The following is a 19,204-nucleotide window of genomic DNA, read 5'->3' as shown; positions in this document are numbered from 1 at the left end:
AACTTGAAGCTCACCTGTAATTTTATAGCAAGTATAGATCTATACTGCATTGCAATACTGATGAGCATTTGCAAAGTTTTTAATTTAATTTACTTTTCAATGAATGCAGTGAAAAATTAATACTTGTTATAAAAATGTTGTAGACCATACCATACTTTTAGTTGCTTCTTGGGCACAGAGATGTCTGCAGACATTAGTGAAAGTACCACTTTTTCTGCTTTTGAGTGTTAGCCTCAGAGAGATCTATACCAACAGATTAAAATTAAGTACATGTAGAAAATAAAAAGTGTCACAGCAAGATATTGTAAGTCACTGAAATAAAAACTAGAGCTAAAAACAATTTGTCATGGATAATCTTTATCTGCAAATAAGAAACTAACCCTAATAGATATTCTAAAAAGTAACTAACTTGCCCTTTGGACCACAGGACCATAATTACAAACTGAATGCTTATTTGATTGCAAAGCACCCTATCTCAGTAAGCCTGTGTTGCTTCACAGTTTCATTTAAATGATGAAAAGCTGTTTACTCTGTGAAGCTTAATTTTTTGATACTTAAAATATAATTTCCTTTCTTTTTCCACCTTTGTAGAAAATTCTTAATCTTGAATCAGATGAACATATATTCAAATTCCTGAAAGCAAAATTTGGATTTGGGGCAACGAGGTATGATTTAGCTGCAATTTTGCTTTTTTGTATGATTTCATTAAGTGAAGCCTGCAGGTTGCTCTCATTTAAAATCTTGGTGATAAGTCATGGTTTTTTACCTCATGTTTATGTCATATTTTCCTTTGTAAAATAAAGCCACAGTTGTGCAGATTAATTTCTTGGGGAAAAAAGGAAACTTTGGTCCTTTTTGACATCAAGTTATGAAATACATGATGACAAGGATTCTTCTTTTTTCTTTAGAGATTTTGATGCTAACCTATATCTTTGCGAAGAAGCTTTTGGTTTACTACCATTAAATACTTTTTCAAGACTCTCGGATACATTACTTTTTTACGTCTATGTATTTGTTCTCTTCTTTATGACAATAGCAGCTGTAATTGTTGCCTTTCGGAACCTCAGGTAAAATATGTCTTTAAAATAATTCACACTTTTCTCAGTTTTCTCTTCTTCAACAGGCTAAAGAGCTGACAGTTTAATACAGCAGCATACAGTATTACTTTCCACAGCTACTAAGCAAAAAGTAGGACATAAAACGGAGAGATCAGGCAAAATAAGTAGCTTCCTATTAAAGCTGAAAATGTAAAGGATGTAATGAGACTGAGCAAAGAAACGTTCTTCCCTAGATTCCTTCAAGCTCTCTTCTTTGCTGTTGGAAGTTTTGCAGTATGTGTAGGGTTGGTTGGGTTTTTGAGGAGGAGGGGAAGTAGGGGAAGGGTGTCTTTATAAAAACAATTGTTAGCTTCTTTAGTTCATCCCATTTTCCCTGTGCAAAGCACTCCTGATGAAAGATTTCCCTGGTGGTGTTCTCAAACTGCCCAGAAATGGCCAAGGATAATCTGTACTGAACTTCCTGTGATATGTGTGAAGAAGCAGGAGTGGTAGACTCCATGTGTGTCAGTGCTGCCAGTTGCCATTGCTGATCTGTAGGATTTGGAGGTATTTACAGAACACTAGAAGAAAATTAGTACTGAACTGCTATTTTTTTAAAAAAAAAAAAAAAAAAAAGGCAAATGGTTCATTATAGACCTCTCAGTTCTATGTTTACAACCCGGGCAAAAGTTAGAAGGGATGATATGAAAATTGATTAAGCAAAAATTAAAGGAGTGTCATGGCACTCATCGTAAATTTTATGGAAAACCAGGATAAGGGGTGGGGGGGGAGCGGGGAGGGAGAGTAAGACATTCTGAAACTATGTTATGATAATTGTGCAGTCGTAGTCATCTGTAAGGCATTTTGGTACTATTCAACCAGCCTCTTAAAAAAGTTGCTGCCAGAGTCAATTTTAAAAACAAACAAAAGACGCTGCAGCTCTTACTTTCTGTAATCCTAAATGCAATCCCAAACATTACCCTGATTTTTAACACTGCCCAGATATCTCGATTTTCCCCCACCCAAAAAAACAGGGAAAAAACGCACCTATTTAAGCAGCTTCTTTTTTTTATCAGTGCTCCACACACATTCAAAAGATTTGCCACATCAAACAATAACCAGTCCTTTCAGCACTTCTTTTCCATAAATTTATTTCCAATCTATGGCCTTAGTAGCATCCAGCACAACCCCATAGAACACAGTTAAGTAGTTCACTCTCATCAAAAGTCTTGTTAACCCTATGGGAGTAGCAGCTTCAAGCAACAAACCAAGCATGCCTTTATTTATCTCATTCTAAACCAGCTCGTTTAAACCCCTTACATTTCCAGAAAATTAGACATGAAGATAAATACCTGATGCTGTCAGGCTTAATTATAGCATAGATACAACAGAGGATCGTGGACTGATAGCAGCAGTATTGCTCTTTAGCATGAGAAGGATTAAATGCTTTTTACAATACAGAAAACTACATGAAATATGTTACAGAACTTAATATAACACTTTTTATTTCTTGTTTAATTAGTGATTCAAATCAAGTCCAGTTCATGGCAAAAATGGAAGAGTGCACAATAACACTGAAGCCTGATGCTGCTTACAACTTAATTCACACAGTTCTTTTTGGATGTCTGGCATTAAGCACAATGAGGTATATTTTTTTTAAATTCTACTAAAGGCTTTTTCAGACGATTCAGTGTAAAATATGCTGACCACAGACTGACAGGATCGTGAACCTTCTTTCTCTTGCTGGTGTGTTCCTGCTTGTAGACTGAGGCATTTCCCAAAATTCTGCCAAAAAGAATGTTTGGAAGTTTGGGAGCAGAGATGTTCTCAAGAGCATGTAGCAAAGTGCAAAGTCAGTCTTTTACACAGTTATTTCAGAGTCCTGAAAGTCCAAGAAAAGTGTGCTCAGAATTTCTATAACTGCTCTCATCAACACGGCTTAGCAGAGCACCAGATAATCAGCAAAAATTTGTCTGTATTCTTCCAGAATGAAGTACCTCTGGACATCCCACATGTGTGTATTTGCATCTTTTGGCCTGTGCAGTACGGAAGTATGGAAACTTACCCTGAGGTGTATTCATCTCTACACATCACAGAGGGTTAGCACTATACTTAGAGCATTTCATGAAATTTGTTTTTGCTCCATATCTAAACCAAATCAAGAGTCAGAATTATAAGACATCTGAAATGAATATTATTTGTAGTCCTCTTAAACTGGATACCTCTGAAGCACATTTGTCTAAATTCAGTAAGTAAAATATATTTTCTAGTGGTTTCTGTATTAAACAATTCCATTTGAATACACTAGATGGCAATATAGATGTGGTTATGAAAAATAACCACAATTTTACTAAAAAAGTCTTAGTCACCATATTAAGGAATCATCAGCAGTCTGAGAAGACCTTTGTAGTGTAGTATACTGAATTATAACGTGTTTTCCACTTTGTAGAAAATAGATTTAAGTATGTAGATACAAATTCATCATTTGGGATGGGTCTCTAATAAGGGTTTTACTTGAAAACAAAATCAGAATATGGTCTTAAAGTTCAAACTCTGTAAATTCCAGCACATGATAAATATGCCAGATACCAATACATTAGAAATGAAGTCTATCTAAATAAATATATCAACAGAATAACCTTTTTTTTTTTGCCATTTCTCTTAGACGCACATGATTAAGTATTCTATACCAATAATTACATTACTGTACATATCATATAAGGTAAGAAATTTTTTTCTTAATGTTTTGGCATTTTTTTAGTTGCATGGAATTTTCCTTTTCTCATAAAGGGATGTTGTTTTCTAAAATTATGCACAAGATCGGTAGCTGAATGTTAAAAATTGAAGTGCAAGTATCTTTATGCATATGAAATTATATGTAAAGGATCAGTTGAGCTCATTTGATCCAAAGTAGTTGTTCATAGATAAAAATGTTTGTCTGATTGTATGTGTAAGTTACTAGGTGTTACTCAAATGCATGATTTTATGGAAATGTGTCTGCTTTGGTTTTAACTAAGTTGCAGATAAGATGCAGATTGTTAAATTGTGTAAAGATTCATTGTAGGACCAGAAATAATGTTCTATACTGCTGTGCCTCATCTCATATGTTTTAAAGTACAGAATGGTTAAACTCCTCAAGTACTTACATAATCTTCAGTCTGTCCCAGAAACAAAGTATTGTTATGGTCAAAGTTTAAATGTAAACACAAACAACATATTTAAAATAATAATATGTACAAGATTATTAGTCTGTCAGCCTGTCATAGCAGGGAAATTCAGAACATTAATTCAGACATACCATTCTTTAAACCTGTATTTACATCGACAAAAAATTCAGATGCTGCTTTGGTGGTGAAGTTAATTCTGCGATACCTAGTATGAGATGAGAATATTTCCGTTAAATAATAACCTTCAGAGAAACTCAAGGTGACTTTCATTATTAAAGTTAAAAAGGCAGTAGTAAAACATAACAGGTAAGAAAGCTGCTAATAGAGTTCGCTCTGGAAGTCTGTTCCCCTCCTCAAAACAGTGAAACGAGAAGTTAAAAAAGACTCTAACAGTTTGTTTAGTAAAGTTACACTGATGTATTCCACTTATATTTTCTTATTATTCTCCTAGAAGACTTTTTAGGATTTTTTTTTTTTTCATTGGTATGCTGGTTAGGGAAGTAATTTACCATTTTCATCATCTTTGAAAATGATAGAAATAATGCCATTTCTTTTGACATGGGTGATACCAAGAGCATGACATTCTAATAGATAGTCTGATATGACAGATCATCTAGGAATAATTTTCCTCCCTCTCTTCATGAGCAGATGTGAAGTTCCTAAATCCTGTCAGATTCAATTCTGAAGTCAATAGAAGTCACTGATTTTCATAGGCTTTAGATCAGTCATTAGTTGTGCTCAGTCTGCCTGAAAAGCATTATTTTTGTGTTTCTTCTAAATAGAGGAAATAATTTTTACTGACATTAAAAATATCATTTTTCAGAGTGCTCAGTGGGAATAAAGAAATACATCACCTCTCAGTATTTTTTGTCTTAAATCAGTTCTTGCAGTTCAGCTACCAGAGGGGTGGATATCTTTTTGTGTGTCTCTGTGTGTGTGTCTCTGTGTGCGTGTGCGCGCGCGCATGTGTGCGCAAAGCTGTAAGTGTTAGTGAGTCTTCAGGAAAGAAGCCTACCTGACAGATAAAACTAGTCACCAGATTCCCTGGGAATGGTCAGAATAAAAATTCTTATACAGAGAGATCCAGAAAGTATCCATTGCTTCTGTGAGAATGTGTTTATATATTCTCTCTCTGAATCCTTTAGAAACAAACCAACAGTGCAAGTAGATTTTGATAAGAGAGACTTACTTCTCTTTCTCCTTTCCAGATAAGAATTTATCTGTTCACGCACTGTGACTGCTCAGATTGCATGAGCAGCTTGCCTATTCACCACAAAGTTAACTGGTCATCATGGCTGGTTTTCTTGAACTAGTAGTAGGGCAATTTTGCATTTCATTACCTGTAACAGTTACATTTGTCAGAAGAACTATTCTTTAGTGCCATTCCTTGAAATAGGAGTTTAGGGGATTATTTATCTAATCCTGAATAAACTAATGAAAGCCTCTTTTGAGGCATGTGGTTACTACAGTCCCAAATACATCTCTTGAACGATCATTTGAGATACAAATGCAGCTACAATGCTAGCTATCTTTCAGATTTCAGGTATAGTATGTTTTGAGACCTGTGAGACATCTGTATTTCCATTTACACAAGATTTCTTCATTAGTATTGCACAAACGTCTTTTACATAAAGTGAAAGTGCTGAAGTATTTCCATGCATACTTCAGCTGTGCTGCAGATAACACAACACACATATAATGCAGTACTAAATATGATGTATGTTTCACGTCGTACTCTTTATAAGTAGATTTCAGCTGCATCCATGTCCATTGCTTTTAACTTCTCAACTGAATAATACCCACCAATTTGTGTTTGTATGTCAGTCATTACTAAATAAATTGTTGGTACTTAAAATTAGTTCCTGAGCTTCAGCAAGTCTATAGTTCCTGGTTTTGCCAAATAATCTTTTCTTTGCTAGTAAACTATCCATTCATAAAATTTCTCAAACTGCATTTTTATCTTCATCATGGCCAAGTCCTTTTGCTCCAAATATACATACATTTATTGCAGTGTTTAACGCAACATATACCAATGATCTGAGCAGTCTTTGGCTATACTGAAATGCTGCCTGTATACTGTATGTATTTATCCTTTAAACTTAAACTTTGGAACCTTGTCAGTCTGTAGAAGAAATGACAAAAGAAAATGTCATGTTTATTCATAATATCTAATCCTTTTTAAGGTTGAAATAGATTTTTAAATACACAGTTTTTGTTCTGAGGCCAATATAACTTGGTTTTCATGTACACTCAGAGACCAAAAAATATACTTTTTGAATTCAAAATAAGTGTCCTTGTATTTGAGAAGTGCTGAACTCCCATGATCATCAGTGGACCGTTCAGCATCTGCAAGTTTGTGGCTAGCACAGTTGTCTAACTCTGGACTTTCTGGCTGGAATAAAAAAGATAGGTGGTTTGTGGGGAAAAGCTGCAAGCTTTTAAAAATCTCTTACCACAGCCATTGAGTTAAAAATTGTCAAGTATATATCCTCAATATATGTATTCAGGGGTAGCGACTATTAATAAATAGAGGTACACTGAAAACCCAAAGCACACCAGATATTCAATAAGACACTTAAGCATTGTTATACTGGATGAAATCCATGACTGTGAGCCAAAGGGATAACAAATGTGAAAGAGAAAGATGAAATCTTTCTACAATATGGAGAGTTGGGATAATGTTTTCACTCACGAAAGATTTCATTTTACTCCTGAAAGTTAAAAATTGTCTTGCATCTACCCAGGAGCTAGGGTTGGGGGAACAAACAACTTCTTCAGTACCTAAATCTTGTAATAATTCGATTTCTTTCTATAGTCATCAACTTCAGAGTTTATTATTTCATTTATTTTTCTAGATTCTAGGTCTTAGTGATATTTGTCAATGAGTAATTACATACCTTAGGAAAAATATTCCCCATTATCAGTATTTAGAGTATGGCACCTTTCTGTTTTCTTGGCTTTCTTTATTGTTTTGATGCGAGTCAACAATAACATGTCATACTACCTTTTTCTGTGCACGTGTTTTTTAAGCCTTTTGGAAATTACAAGTCCTTAAGATTTTTCCAGTCCAGAACAAAATTTCTGTGTTGCTAATTTAAGCCACTTGATGACAGGCTTCTTTTCCTAAAGACTTTCACTCCAGATATCAGCATGTTACAACCGGGAAACCTCTTTTACGTATCACTCCTTATTCTGAATGGTTTGTTATATTCCCCTTACCTAAAGAATCTGGTATATTCCATCTGTTATTTTTATCCATTCCTTATGTCACATTCCTTTTTCTCAATCTGACATATACTTGATTTACAAGACGGAGTTGTTACATCAGTGTAACTGGTCCATATTTTCATATGCTTTACTTTTTATTTACTTCGTCGTTATTCCATTGTCTTTGGAACTCCTGAAGTTCCTCATTTTTCCCTTGGCTTGACTAATTAAATGTAGTGTTACCTGAAAATTTTGCTACCTCAAAATTCTGTCTTTTTAAATTCAGTAAAATTTTCCTCTGGTGAAAACTGCTTGTACTTAATCAAAAGTTGCAGTAGTATGACATTGTGACTCAAGATCCTGTGTAGATCAGTTAATGCCATATAATAGTTCCAGCATTCAGTAGATAGCACAGGGTCAGGTTCTCAGTAGACTGCAGGGCAGGTTTGCAGCATGATCCTGAAGCAAAGCAGAGCCCATTCCCTTCTGTCTCCAGCCTGAAGGACTCCAAGCTCTCAAAATGTTTAGCTGTCCAGGGTAGTTCAGCAATGAAGGGAGGAAATTTTGATTCATTATGAGACTCTACAGTCTTATTTCACAACTGCTTAACTTATTAACTAATCTCTCAAGAGCAAAAATATGTCTATTATAATACAACTGTACTTCCCAAAACTCTAAGGTGGTGATACTGCTGTTACTATCTTTTACATGTTTCTCAATCTACCAGTCAATATTACTTTAACAAATGTATCAAGTAAACAGTTAAATTAATAAGTATCTTAATTGGCCCAATTGTATTCTGCTCCCCAGTCCTCCTACATAATTACAATTTTAGTGAAAGAGTGCATATTTTGCTAAGTAGCTCAGCAACATTGCATTCAAACTTCTTCTGAACTCTTGGATGAATATTATCTAAATTAGATGATTTATGGCTTTTTAGATAGTCATGCCAGTTTTCTTACACTTTGCTGTGACATTTCACTTTGCAAGCCAGGATTCCTTATTATCTAAAGAAAGCAGGTTCGGAATAGGTTTCACCACAACAGCCTCTCTAGTAAAGAATGATGCAAAGCAATCAGTTAGTCATTAGCATTGTCATTATCTTTCTTAATTGCTTCTGTCCTTGAATATTCACTAGCTTAAACAAAAAGAAACCCTTAAATAAATCTTTGTTCTGTTATCGTTTTTTTTTGGGGGGGGTGAGGAGGGAGTAAGCTTTTTGTAATCAATTTCAATACTTATTTCTTTCCTCCAAATTTGATTTATGTATTCTTTGTCTTCAGTAAATTTTGAAATGTTTTCCCCCGATAGTCTATTGGATGTTGCTGTTCAGTCACACTTTCCTTTTTTGCTTCAGTGGTTCTGTTTGAATTCAAACTTCTGAAATGCCATTAATGGCGTTCACAGCACATCTGATGATTTTTAACTTTTGATACAGACTTCCTACCATTTTTTGGTTTTCGGTTTTTTTTTTCAGTTTTTGCCTTTGCAAACCTAATGCTAATTCCTGGGGCCTTTCCTTCTCCTGTAATCACAGGCATTATTTAATAGCTTGGCTGTTACTTATTGAACTGTTACATGATGCGTCTGTATCTTGTTCCTTTTCTTAAAGCTTGGTCTGTTAAGAACTAACTTAAAACATTAATGTTCATCCTATAGGCCAGGGAACTGAAATGGTTTCCATGTGAAGTAGATACAATGCACAACAGTCACATTTGGTGGCAAATTCTAGTTTCCCATCAATTTTAAGGTACAAACTGATCTGAACTTAGAGATTTCTGGAAACCTCCAGTGAGATATGCATCTGAGAAAAGCTGCTGTTCTCAGGCTCTGAACCTGTGTGGTCATACTGCAATGACAGCCACCTATCCTTCATAAGGGTAGATATGCTTATGTCTTGCAACTTATCTATGAGCTGGACAAGATCAGTTACCAGCTGAGAAGAAATAATGTGTTTCAACATCCAGAACTTGTTTTGTTCATTCTCTCTTTGGTTTATTTTGTTTTCATTATAGTTCTGGCCAGGAATAATGGATGAACTGTCAGAGCTGAGAGAATTCTATGACCCAGACACTGTGGAGCTGATGAACTGGATTAAGTAAGAGGATTTTTTCTCTAGTGAAGTAAATACTATTTGTGTAGACCTAATGTTCTTAGTTATAGTGTTCTCCTTATTTGTCACAGCTCATCAGTGAACTCTGGTGACCCATGGAGGTAGTTAAGGATGAATGGGCTATCAAGAGGTTAGCATATTAACGGCTGTGAAGAACAGCTATATGCAAAATCCCCCAGACCGCCCTGCTCTGGTTCAGTATTACGCTGCTGTACTGCATGTGCGTCAGGGAACCAGTTGAGTCCATTTGTTCCCATAAGCACACATAGATTTCCTAGCCCAAAGAGGTCAGTTTGGAGGTGTCAAGCTTCTTCCGTCATATTATAGCTACCTCTTTACATTAATAGATCTTTGCAGTGAAATTTCCACACACCCCCAACCTGGTCTTCTTTTTTCAACTTCATAATTTTAAAAAGCTTGTACAGTTGTAGGGCTGGAAAATCTGTACTCTACAGTCTGTTTCTTGAACTTTAAAATAAACTGAATTGCTTATATTTCTTAGAATTAATCCCAATATGTGTTCTAAACTGTAAACAAAATATTTGTAATTGACCTTGAACTTGCCACAGCTGAGCATAGGTGCAAAGTCTCTTTCAGGAGTATGAGTTAGTAATTTCAACCCCACCTCATCACTTCTGCTTTGTCACAGAGCATAGGAAGGTATTTTTAGGTGTAAAGAGTTTGGAATACTGCATGTAGAAGATCCTGAGAAAAAGGGCCAGGTAGGATGTTCTCTGGAGGATTTTGAGTTTAAGGGATGTGTTCTCTATTAACATACAGTAACCATTAAAAACTTCCAGGTTATGTTCTGAACAGAGATATTCCTGGGAATTGTATTTATTTGGAGCTCTGACAAAGATTATTAAAAAAAAATCAGTTTCATGTTCTGGAGGAAACATTCTGAAAGTAAATCTGAATTTACTACATTTAGCATTGTACTAGTTGAAGTATTTCCTTGAAGCCCTGTATAGTGTTTTCATATGCAATTAACTTCAGTGAAACCAGTCACCCAGCCTATTCTACCCATAGTAACATATTTACACTCCGTAATGTTGTATTTCTTTAATCCATAAACTAGAAGGAGTAATTTAGAAGTAAAATATATTACAAGCCTTCACTGACTTATTTTGAAAGCAGGCCATGTTTTTTCCATCATTTAGAATCTTTGCAGCCATATTGACACGTTTTTGTGACTAATGTTTGCCAGCCAGTTCCTTTTAGCACTACTGTTTTATTAAAAGATGGTAAATGTCTAATAGCTCAGGTCTCCTGTGTACAATATATGGAGTTATATATAGATTTATACATAAAATATGCATGTGGAGTTATTCCCAGCCATGAACTGGGTTTGACTGGATCCAATGAGAATAATTTTTCTTATGTTTTTAGTGCTGAGAATGTTAAACTGGTGCTTGTCCTCTTTTCATTTTAAGTCATGACAGACAATTACAGAGAGAAATTTTCTACTTTGAATTTATTGTGTTTAGAAATATTATTCATGTAAAGAAGAGTTAATTATGTATGCTTTAAATACAAGTCAACAAAATTTATGGTAAGTTTCTTAAAGTGGGACAGATTTTCTGAAGGTTTGATGTCTAAGAAAAAAATTCTACTAACACTTGATAGTTTTGCTGTAGTTAATGATGTGTCAAGGTTGGTGTCAGGAGCTAATCATTCATTATTAAAACTGAGTATGAGAAGCTCTAATTTGTCAAGTCTAGCAGTGAATTAGGAATAATTAATTTGTCTTGCAGTCTTTTCACAACAAGAAAACCCTTCTATCTGCTTAGATCTAAATGCATATTAACTTGTCTAAATATACAATCTGAATAATAGCCAAATATTAGTCTGTCCACTGTGAAGTGTCTGCAGATGTATTTTTTACTCTTCCCCTTACTAAAATTACCATAGCATTTTCAGGAGGATATACTGGTTTATATCTTTATGATAAAGTTACTGCATAGTATTGGACTGCATCTATTGCGGAGTACAACTTTTTACATAATAATCTTGCATATCCCAGTCTCTTGCTTTTTTGTACCCACCACCGCATTTTCTTAGCTTTATTTTAAAAAAAACAAAAGTCAAGAAGGTCCTGCCAGTGACCCAGGGATAGTTCACAGCTGTGTTCCCAGATGGGAGGTATATTAAAATTCTTAGTTTTGGTCTTTCTCCCTAAGACAACAGGAACAACATGCTCATTTGTGAGATGGGGAAGAATATCAGTAGAATGAGCAAAACAATAGCGTGAACTTCCCTACTCTGTTTACTTCTGGTAAGTGTTTAAGAAGCAATGTCTTCTGCCTTTAAAGGGGAAACCTGTCTAGAATTGTGGAATATTTCATAAGCAGTTACCAAAAATCATGGAAAAGCTTCTTAGAATCTCAGACAACAGCTAAAACAGTGGAAAAGTTAACTGAGACTGAGATTGGGCAGAGCATAGTTCTATGTCAACTGTATTTGAATCAGGTGTGGGGGACAAGCAGGCAAATTTTTATACTAGTGGAAACCCCACAAATTTCCAAAAAGCTCCTAAGGTTACAAAAATGGGATACCTATGTTTCAATGGTGACTCTTTCATTTAGTGATTTATATTAATGGCTATATTTTAATTTCAAGCCAGCTATAAATTTCACCTCTCTGTTCTTACTCATGTGCCTGATTTTCAAGGGTAATCACACTAAAATCAACACATATTCCAGACTTTAAAGGCAATACTACACTTTTTTTCTTGTAATTATTTTCTTAAATTCCTGGGCTTATCCTTTGTCACTGACTGATTTGTCAATAGAATTCAGGCATGAACTTGATAGTGCCTGAGAATTAGGTTTGTACCAACTGTGTAGATGCGCTCCTTTATGTGAACAAAATATGCATGCATAAAATTGAGGCTGGGACTAACAAAAACGCATCTTGTTGCTCTTTCTTTGTGGTTGTCATTTTCCATTTTTGCAATTTTCAGTCTTTCCAAACCAGAGGGAAAAAAAAGAATGGTGACAGTTTGACTGAATATGCTTTACTGCCTATCATTTGCAGCTAAACCTGTAATATTTTAATACAGCATTCTGCAAATAAAAAGACTTTCTTTTAAAGAAAAAAAAATCTGAGCAGCATATTTGAGAGCCCCTTTTCAGAATCATCTTTTCTCAGACCCCTTTGCTTTGTAGATTCATATCACACCAAGGCACTTGTAAAGGAATAATCTGAGATTTGTCAGATTTTATGGCTTTGAAAGCCAACTGCAGAGTTCAACTCTGGAAGGCTTTTAATAGAAATAGCCATTTTATTTCTAATTATGTAACCTATAATTGCAACGCTGGCTATTTCTGTAGGGCTTCTTTAAAACTAGCTCACAATAATTCTTTAGCAGCTTAATAAGAGAAAGAATTACTACCACTTTTAGAGTCTGTGCAAGTTAGGCATAGACCTGTAGTTCCCGTAAAACCCTTTTATTTTTATTGAGTTGTTCTTTAGTGTTTACATAATTCTCTAAATTCTTAAGTGTAGGTAAAGAAGAGCTTCATATGATATATTATAGTGCTTAGTTTACCCATTAGTTCATCTGTAATTAACTCGATGAAAGCTTAGAGCTTCAAAAATAAATGAGATTATTTGTTCAAAATGCCATCAGGTCTGCTTGGAATGACATTTAAATTATATAATGTAAATCAGTTTGACCTGTAAGTCCTTGTCATTATTTAGTGACATTTCGTACAGAATAAATTGTTTGCAGGTTGGGCAGTGTGGTATGGAGCTTGGCAGAAAGCTATAAAAACAAATTATCCTTTCATTTTATACATCATTTATTCAGACATTTGTAAAAATTGCTTCGTTTTTCTATAATAGAGAAGTGTCATTCAGTGGTTTGAAGCACATCAGCTGCCTTGGATACAGACCACAGCAGTTAGTATCTGACTCAGGTAGGAGTATTAGAGAAAGACGCTTGCATCGAATGTAGAAATCACCCTGTACCTGAAAAATGTTAGTTAATTGTCATGTCTCCCTCTAGTGGCTGTTTCGGAAGATAAACACTCAGTAAGGGCCGCCTGCTGAGAGTTCAAGATGTAGTTAAGGAGGGCAGACATTGCATGAAGCTCAGCATCACCTCCCAGCTTCCAAGTGTCTGTCCACAGCAGTGAAATCCAGCGCCAGGTTTGTGCTCTAGGCATTGCCAGTAAAGCATGGGAAAAGAGTGCCTGCAGTAGCACTGATAGTAGCACATGGTGGTCTGGGAACTGTCTAAGCTGGCCCCAGTGAAGTACAGGCAGTGATCTGTCTTAAGGTGTATAATTTTCTAGTACTTTAAACATGTAAATCTGTCTCAGGGAAACATCTGCCTTCACCTGGAATACCTGATTTTGAACTCCATCCAGGACCAAGGCACATAAGCTGGTTTTTTGAAAGCAAGCAAGGGTCACTGGATTGCTTTTAAGTTATAGGAAGAGGAGGAAGTGCTGGCAAAACTTTTAATACCTGATAAATAAAGAATGCACTCAACTATATTTGACCCCTTCTGGGCAAGAGTGAAAGCTTTTAGAAAGGGGATGAATTGAATCCTGCATCTTCTACATTTTTGACAAGCATTTTTACTAGTAAGTTATGGAAAAAGAGCGCTATCACCATTTCCTCTACTTTTCTTTTATAAGAAAAGAGGCTGCAGGCTGCTTCTTGGGATTTTTTGTTGTTGTTGTTTTCTTGTGGTTTTGCCTTTGTTACTTTTTAGGGGGGGAGGTTCAGAAAGTTTGATTCTGCGAGTTTGCATTATATTGGGCTCTTTAGGAATCAGAAGTGCAGCATCGCCTTGATAAGACCAAGTCAGGGGATAAGTACTGCAGAGCATTATAAAATTTGAACAAATCTTGAACAAACACAGAAACAGACTTCTCACAGTAGAAGTTTCCCAGCCCAGGCATAAATCCAGAAACATGTTGAAGATGCTTCGATAATCATAATTTTCATTTAGGTGTCTAAGCTCTACCAAGTCCCTTTGTGAATCTAGTCCATGTTCTTTTCAGCTTATTCTAAAGAATTGTGCTTTCCTGCAGATTCAGGGATGAGCCCTAGCTGATAGCCTGTCAGGGCCATTACATTTGCATAATATTAAATTCTAAGATGAATTAATTTCTTTTAATGCAATATTTACTTTATGACACTTGTGGCTTTGAACATATCAAGTAAAAAATAAATTTTTAAAAGAGACTTCCAGACTTCAGAATGAAACTCGTTTTATAAACTGCTGAAAAAACTAGTCTATCAGTAAAGTTAAACTGGCCTATAACAATACTACCTCAGTCCTTCCTAGATGAGATTGATGTACCAGCGCAAGAATTTTTAGGAAGGGTTTCTAATTATTAGTTCATTTGGTAAGCATAATCTCTTGAAAGGCGATAGTAAAATTTAATACTTGTCTCTTAACATTCGCAAGCTGATCATGGACCTTAACGAAGACTGAATTCATAGCTGCAGTTTCAAAAGGCTTCCTAAAGTGCACCCCAAAGTGTCAGTTATTTGACTACTTTAGGTGCCATATGTGCATGTATGTGGATGTTAGGCAACTATTAACATTCCTTCCTAATTTCATTTTTACATGATTTAACGTATGCTTCTTTCTGTTGTTTCAGTCTTCATGGAAATTCTCATGGTTATATGCCTACTAAGCGCTAGAAAACACTCATACTCTGACCATTTTTAATTAGCCTATTTACAGTAGTCTCTGTTGCCTGGCATTTTTACTTTATGTTTTTGCTATGCCCGTCTGCTATGCCTTTACATATATTTTAGATTGTAAACTTGTTGGGGAGAAGGTGTGCAAAACATCATTTATTCATTACGGGTATTTAAACAATCCTGAGATACCAAGACTGTTATTTAGATAACAGTTCTAGACACTGGCTTTGAATTTCAGGTGAGATTACAGTACCAATAATTGACAACAGTTCTATGTGGCATCTTCTGCATTCCCTGCCCTGCTTTTTGCAGCTGGGTTGACTTTTTTCATAATCGCCCTCCCACAGTTGTCATAATAGGAGGTTTAAGGTCTCACATAAGAGAGTTTTCATTCCAAGTGAATGGCGAATGCTGGGACAGTAACAAGAAGTTTTAGCATTTGGATTAAATAATCCATTTTATATAGAATGCCTTATATATCAGACACAAATCTAAGTCACAGTAGTTTCTTGAAATATTAGAATAATTAGGATATAGAAATTTACAAATAATCAGAGGCTATGTGAACCCAAGAAATATATGAAATGGGGAAGCAGTTTGAGATCTTCAGGATCATGTTTTCCCTGAATTTCCTTATAGTGCATAGTAGATCTTTTATTTGCAGTTAGAGAGTATTATTGTGATTTATCGGCTTCATATTTGAAGAAAACACAGTTGGTTGAACAGTTCGCTCCCTGAATAGAGGAGAGGCAGAAAAATATTTTTTCAGTCTTTTTTTTCCTTCTGATCTGTAACAAGCAATGCAAAAATGCCCCTATGGAGACTTCTTCAGACTTACCAATGTTTGTTTAGGTCAAACACTCCAAACACAGCAGTGTTTGCTGGGAGCATGCAGCTATTAGCAGGAGTCAAACTGTGCACTGGACGGACCTTAACTAATCATCCCCATTATGAGGATAAGAATCTGAGAGAGAGAACAAAACAGGTAAGGGTATTCTGATTGTTTAAGCTAATTCTTACCCGTATCAGTGGCTCCATTCCAGAAAATACATGCAAACTGTAATGGCACATTACAAATGACATCACATGCTTTACTCATCGAACTAACTTACTTTCAGATACACTTCCAGAATGGAATTTCTTCTGTGAAAGTCGTAGTACTTTGGACATCTGCTAACTCACTTCTGGCAGCTGATGTATGGCTGAATAACTGTATGTAGGTACTCAAGCTAGTTCTGAGTGAGCTGGTTTGGGTACTGGTGGCATTAAGAGATCCGGCTGCCTAGTTGGGCTGTTAAACCCATACGGAGCATTTCCTGATTTGCCTGATACTCCCTTCAGTTCCCAGAGCAGCACATAAATTTTTTATATAGAAACCACCTTGAGAAACTCCACACAAAGCTGGGGAGATTGTTTTAAACTATTGCTTCCTGTAATTTAGACATTCTGAAAGTTTCACAGGTATCTACCAAGGCCTTTCTGCAGACAGCAGCACCATCCAGTGTTTTTGTAGTCAGCGGTACTATTGTGCCTCATAGTAGCCATAATATAGGAACTCTAAGTTGCTACTGAATAAAGCATTTGGGTTGTTGTTTTTTTAATATTTCATTCAAATCACATGGATTTGAATGTGGAACATCTCAGTTCTTTCTCTGATTCAAGATAAAGGAATCAGGAAAGAGCAAACAAAGAAATAGTGGTAATGTCACGTCTTACAGCTTAGTTTTCTTCTTCTATAGATTTATCAGATCTATGCCAAGAGATCTCCTGAAGATGTTTACAGAATACTGCGATCCTTTGGCACAGACTATGTGATCCTAGAAGACAGCATTTGTTATGAAAGAAGGCACAGTAGAGGCTGTCGCTTACGTGACTTACTTGATGTAGCTAATGGCCATGTAAGTATTCTATACGAGATTTATAAAGAAAATATGTTTTGCTTAGCTTCTTTTTGAAATACAGTTACAATTTGAAGTAGCTTGGGTTATTCCCAGTTCATCGTGAGTGAGAAGTAAAATCTAATGGAGTCTTTAGACATTCTCAAAATCGCCAGATTAAACACTGATTGCTTTTAATGGTGTTTGATAATAAAGGAAGGAGGAACTCAGCCTGGGCAAAGTAAATAATCACTTACCAATCAGCTCCAGGTTAGCAGTACACAAATAGTGTTCCCTTTCAAGTGTAATTCACTTCATAGCTTCAGTTCCCTCAGGGCCAGTTGTACTACATTGTGTCAAGGGAGTTTTCAAGCATTTCTGGGGCTAACACGGAACCACAGCAGTCAGTGCAACCCAAAGCAGATATGTACCTCTGACAAATCAGCTTTATCCGTAATAGAGACAAGGATACTGTAAATCTTACTGTTTTAAACTCCCACTTGTTTCATGCAGTCACTGTTAACAAATCTGGCCAGCCTGACCCTCTGAATGGATTGTTGAGGCTGTTTTAAATTTCCTGTTATTGCCTGTAACTGTGAACTAGCTAAAGATATTTCACAAATCTGTTCAATTTCATTACAGATCATGGATGGTTTGGGAGAGAATGAACCCGATTTGAAACCTTCATTGTATCCTCGCTTCTGTGAGGAAATTAAAAAAAACCTGCCTTCTTATACCATACACTTCACTAGAGTATTTCAAAACAAAACATTCCATGTTTACAAACTTGCTAAGCATAAATAACATTTCCAACCATGGCTTCAAGTTCAGTATTTTACTGCTAGGACCCACGTTAGAAAATGCAGAGGAAGTTTACAAACATGTTACATTTGTAAGACATTTTACATTGATGGTTTCTTGTTTAATTACTGTGATTTACTTTTTTAGACAGCTTAGTTTTGGTAACATTCTTGATGTTGCCAAAATTTTCATAGATTCATAACTAAATGCTAGCCAAACCGTTCTGATTACAAAGTCTGACCTTCTGAATACCTAGGATAGAATTGCTTTCCAGTTTTAACTGACTGAAAGACACACAAGATGAGCAGCCTGCATGACCACTGCAGAATAGCTAGCCTACAAAGTTCCACTTAGCAGTTCGGATTTTTACTGTAAAATGACAGAAATTCAATGAAAGCAGGCCACGCTACTCCAATACTGAGTATGCATTATCTTTGTAAATCCTTGAAATAGTCACAAAAATTAGGTTTTGTCTTACGATCTGATCCTCTTTGACAGATCCTTGTGCTCTTTCAGTGCCTCTTTTTTGAATTCTTCAGGAATGTATGTGGATATGAGTTTCCAAGCTTGTGAGGGTGACTGCAGAATCAGTGACTGCAGAATCAGCAAACAAGGTTGAAGAGTAAAACTTGAATCATTGTCCAGCATTTTTAGTGATCCAGAAACATACTGTTTTATAATGTTAACCATTTCATGATGAGCGTTATGTATTTCTAAGGAGAATAAAGGTTGGAGCATGCTTGGTACACGTTGCATGTTTGTATCCCCGTAAAACGCTTAGAACAAACAAAACCCCAAATTTCTCAGCTTGGATTGTCACAACACTATTTTCTGTATTTGCCTTCTGAACTGCAGGGGATCCTTTTACTCCCCACGTGAATTCCAGGAGTAGGATACCAAAACTGAACACTGCCAACCTTACAAAAGAAAAAGTCATCTCTAAAATCAGCAGGAAGCTTAGGTATTTAAAATAAGTTCAGGTACACTATTTCAGACATAAAGCTATATATTTTAGCACAAAATCATTGTGTCCTTGCTCTTTATCCTAAACAATAGACTACAGTTGTTTTAAATTGACTTGGAGGATTAAGTGAAGACAGGCGTCAATCCTGAGAATTGTTTGTACCCTTTGTCTTTTTACAGGCTAGAACTTCATGAGTTGTACTGACTTTCTAAATGCTATATGCAGCTAACACATGACTTTTGCTGTGTTTTAGCGCTGCTTTGGTTTTATATTGAAATTAGAGATTAAGTCTGATTGAAAGTCTAAGAGTACTCTCCAACTTTAATTAGACATCCACTAGGATCATTTGTTTCTTATGAAAAACAATTTTT

At 35.7% G+C, this 19,204-nt stretch overlaps 1 protein-coding gene across 10 annotated transcripts in view; it reads left to right on the top strand.

Moving 5' to 3' along the window:
• DPY19L3 (dpy-19 like C-mannosyltransferase 3) overlaps positions 1 to 19,204 on the top strand; it is a 38,845-nt gene that overhangs the window by 17,583 nt on the left and 2,058 nt on the right. For 5 of the 10 annotated variants that reach the window (XM_075101461.1, XM_075101463.1, XM_075101462.1 and 2 more), the window contains 9 exons: positions 592 to 665; positions 909 to 1,067; positions 2,560 to 2,682; positions 3,025 to 3,136; positions 3,703 to 3,759; positions 9,427 to 9,509; positions 16,044 to 16,176; positions 16,931 to 17,089; positions 17,711 to 18,615. In XM_075101461.1, the coding sequence (XP_074957562.1) occupies positions 592 to 665; positions 909 to 1,067; positions 2,560 to 2,682; positions 3,025 to 3,136; positions 3,703 to 3,759; positions 9,427 to 9,509; positions 16,044 to 16,176; positions 16,931 to 17,089; positions 17,711 to 17,872 (1,062 nt within the window). In that variant the 3' untranslated portion in view covers positions 17,873 to 18,615. Of the gene's footprint in view, positions 1 to 591; positions 666 to 908; positions 1,068 to 2,559; positions 2,683 to 3,024; positions 3,137 to 3,702; positions 3,760 to 9,426; positions 9,510 to 9,595; positions 9,739 to 11,704; positions 11,800 to 13,370; positions 13,445 to 16,043; positions 16,177 to 16,930; positions 17,090 to 17,710; positions 18,616 to 18,724; positions 18,896 to 19,204 lie in introns of those variants that run through there. The other 5 variants (XR_012662007.1, XM_075101466.1, XR_012662008.1 and 2 more) reach the window with 5 other exon arrangements.

The sequence above is a fragment of the Phalacrocorax aristotelis genome, chromosome 8 (genome assembly GCF_949628215.1).
Source record: "Phalacrocorax aristotelis chromosome 8, bGulAri2.1, whole genome shotgun sequence".
Taxonomy (NCBI): Eukaryota; Metazoa; Chordata; class Aves; order Suliformes; family Phalacrocoracidae; genus Phalacrocorax; species Phalacrocorax aristotelis.
The sequence above is the reverse complement of the archived record's forward strand: the minus strand, read 5'-3'. Positions and strand labels throughout refer to the sequence as shown.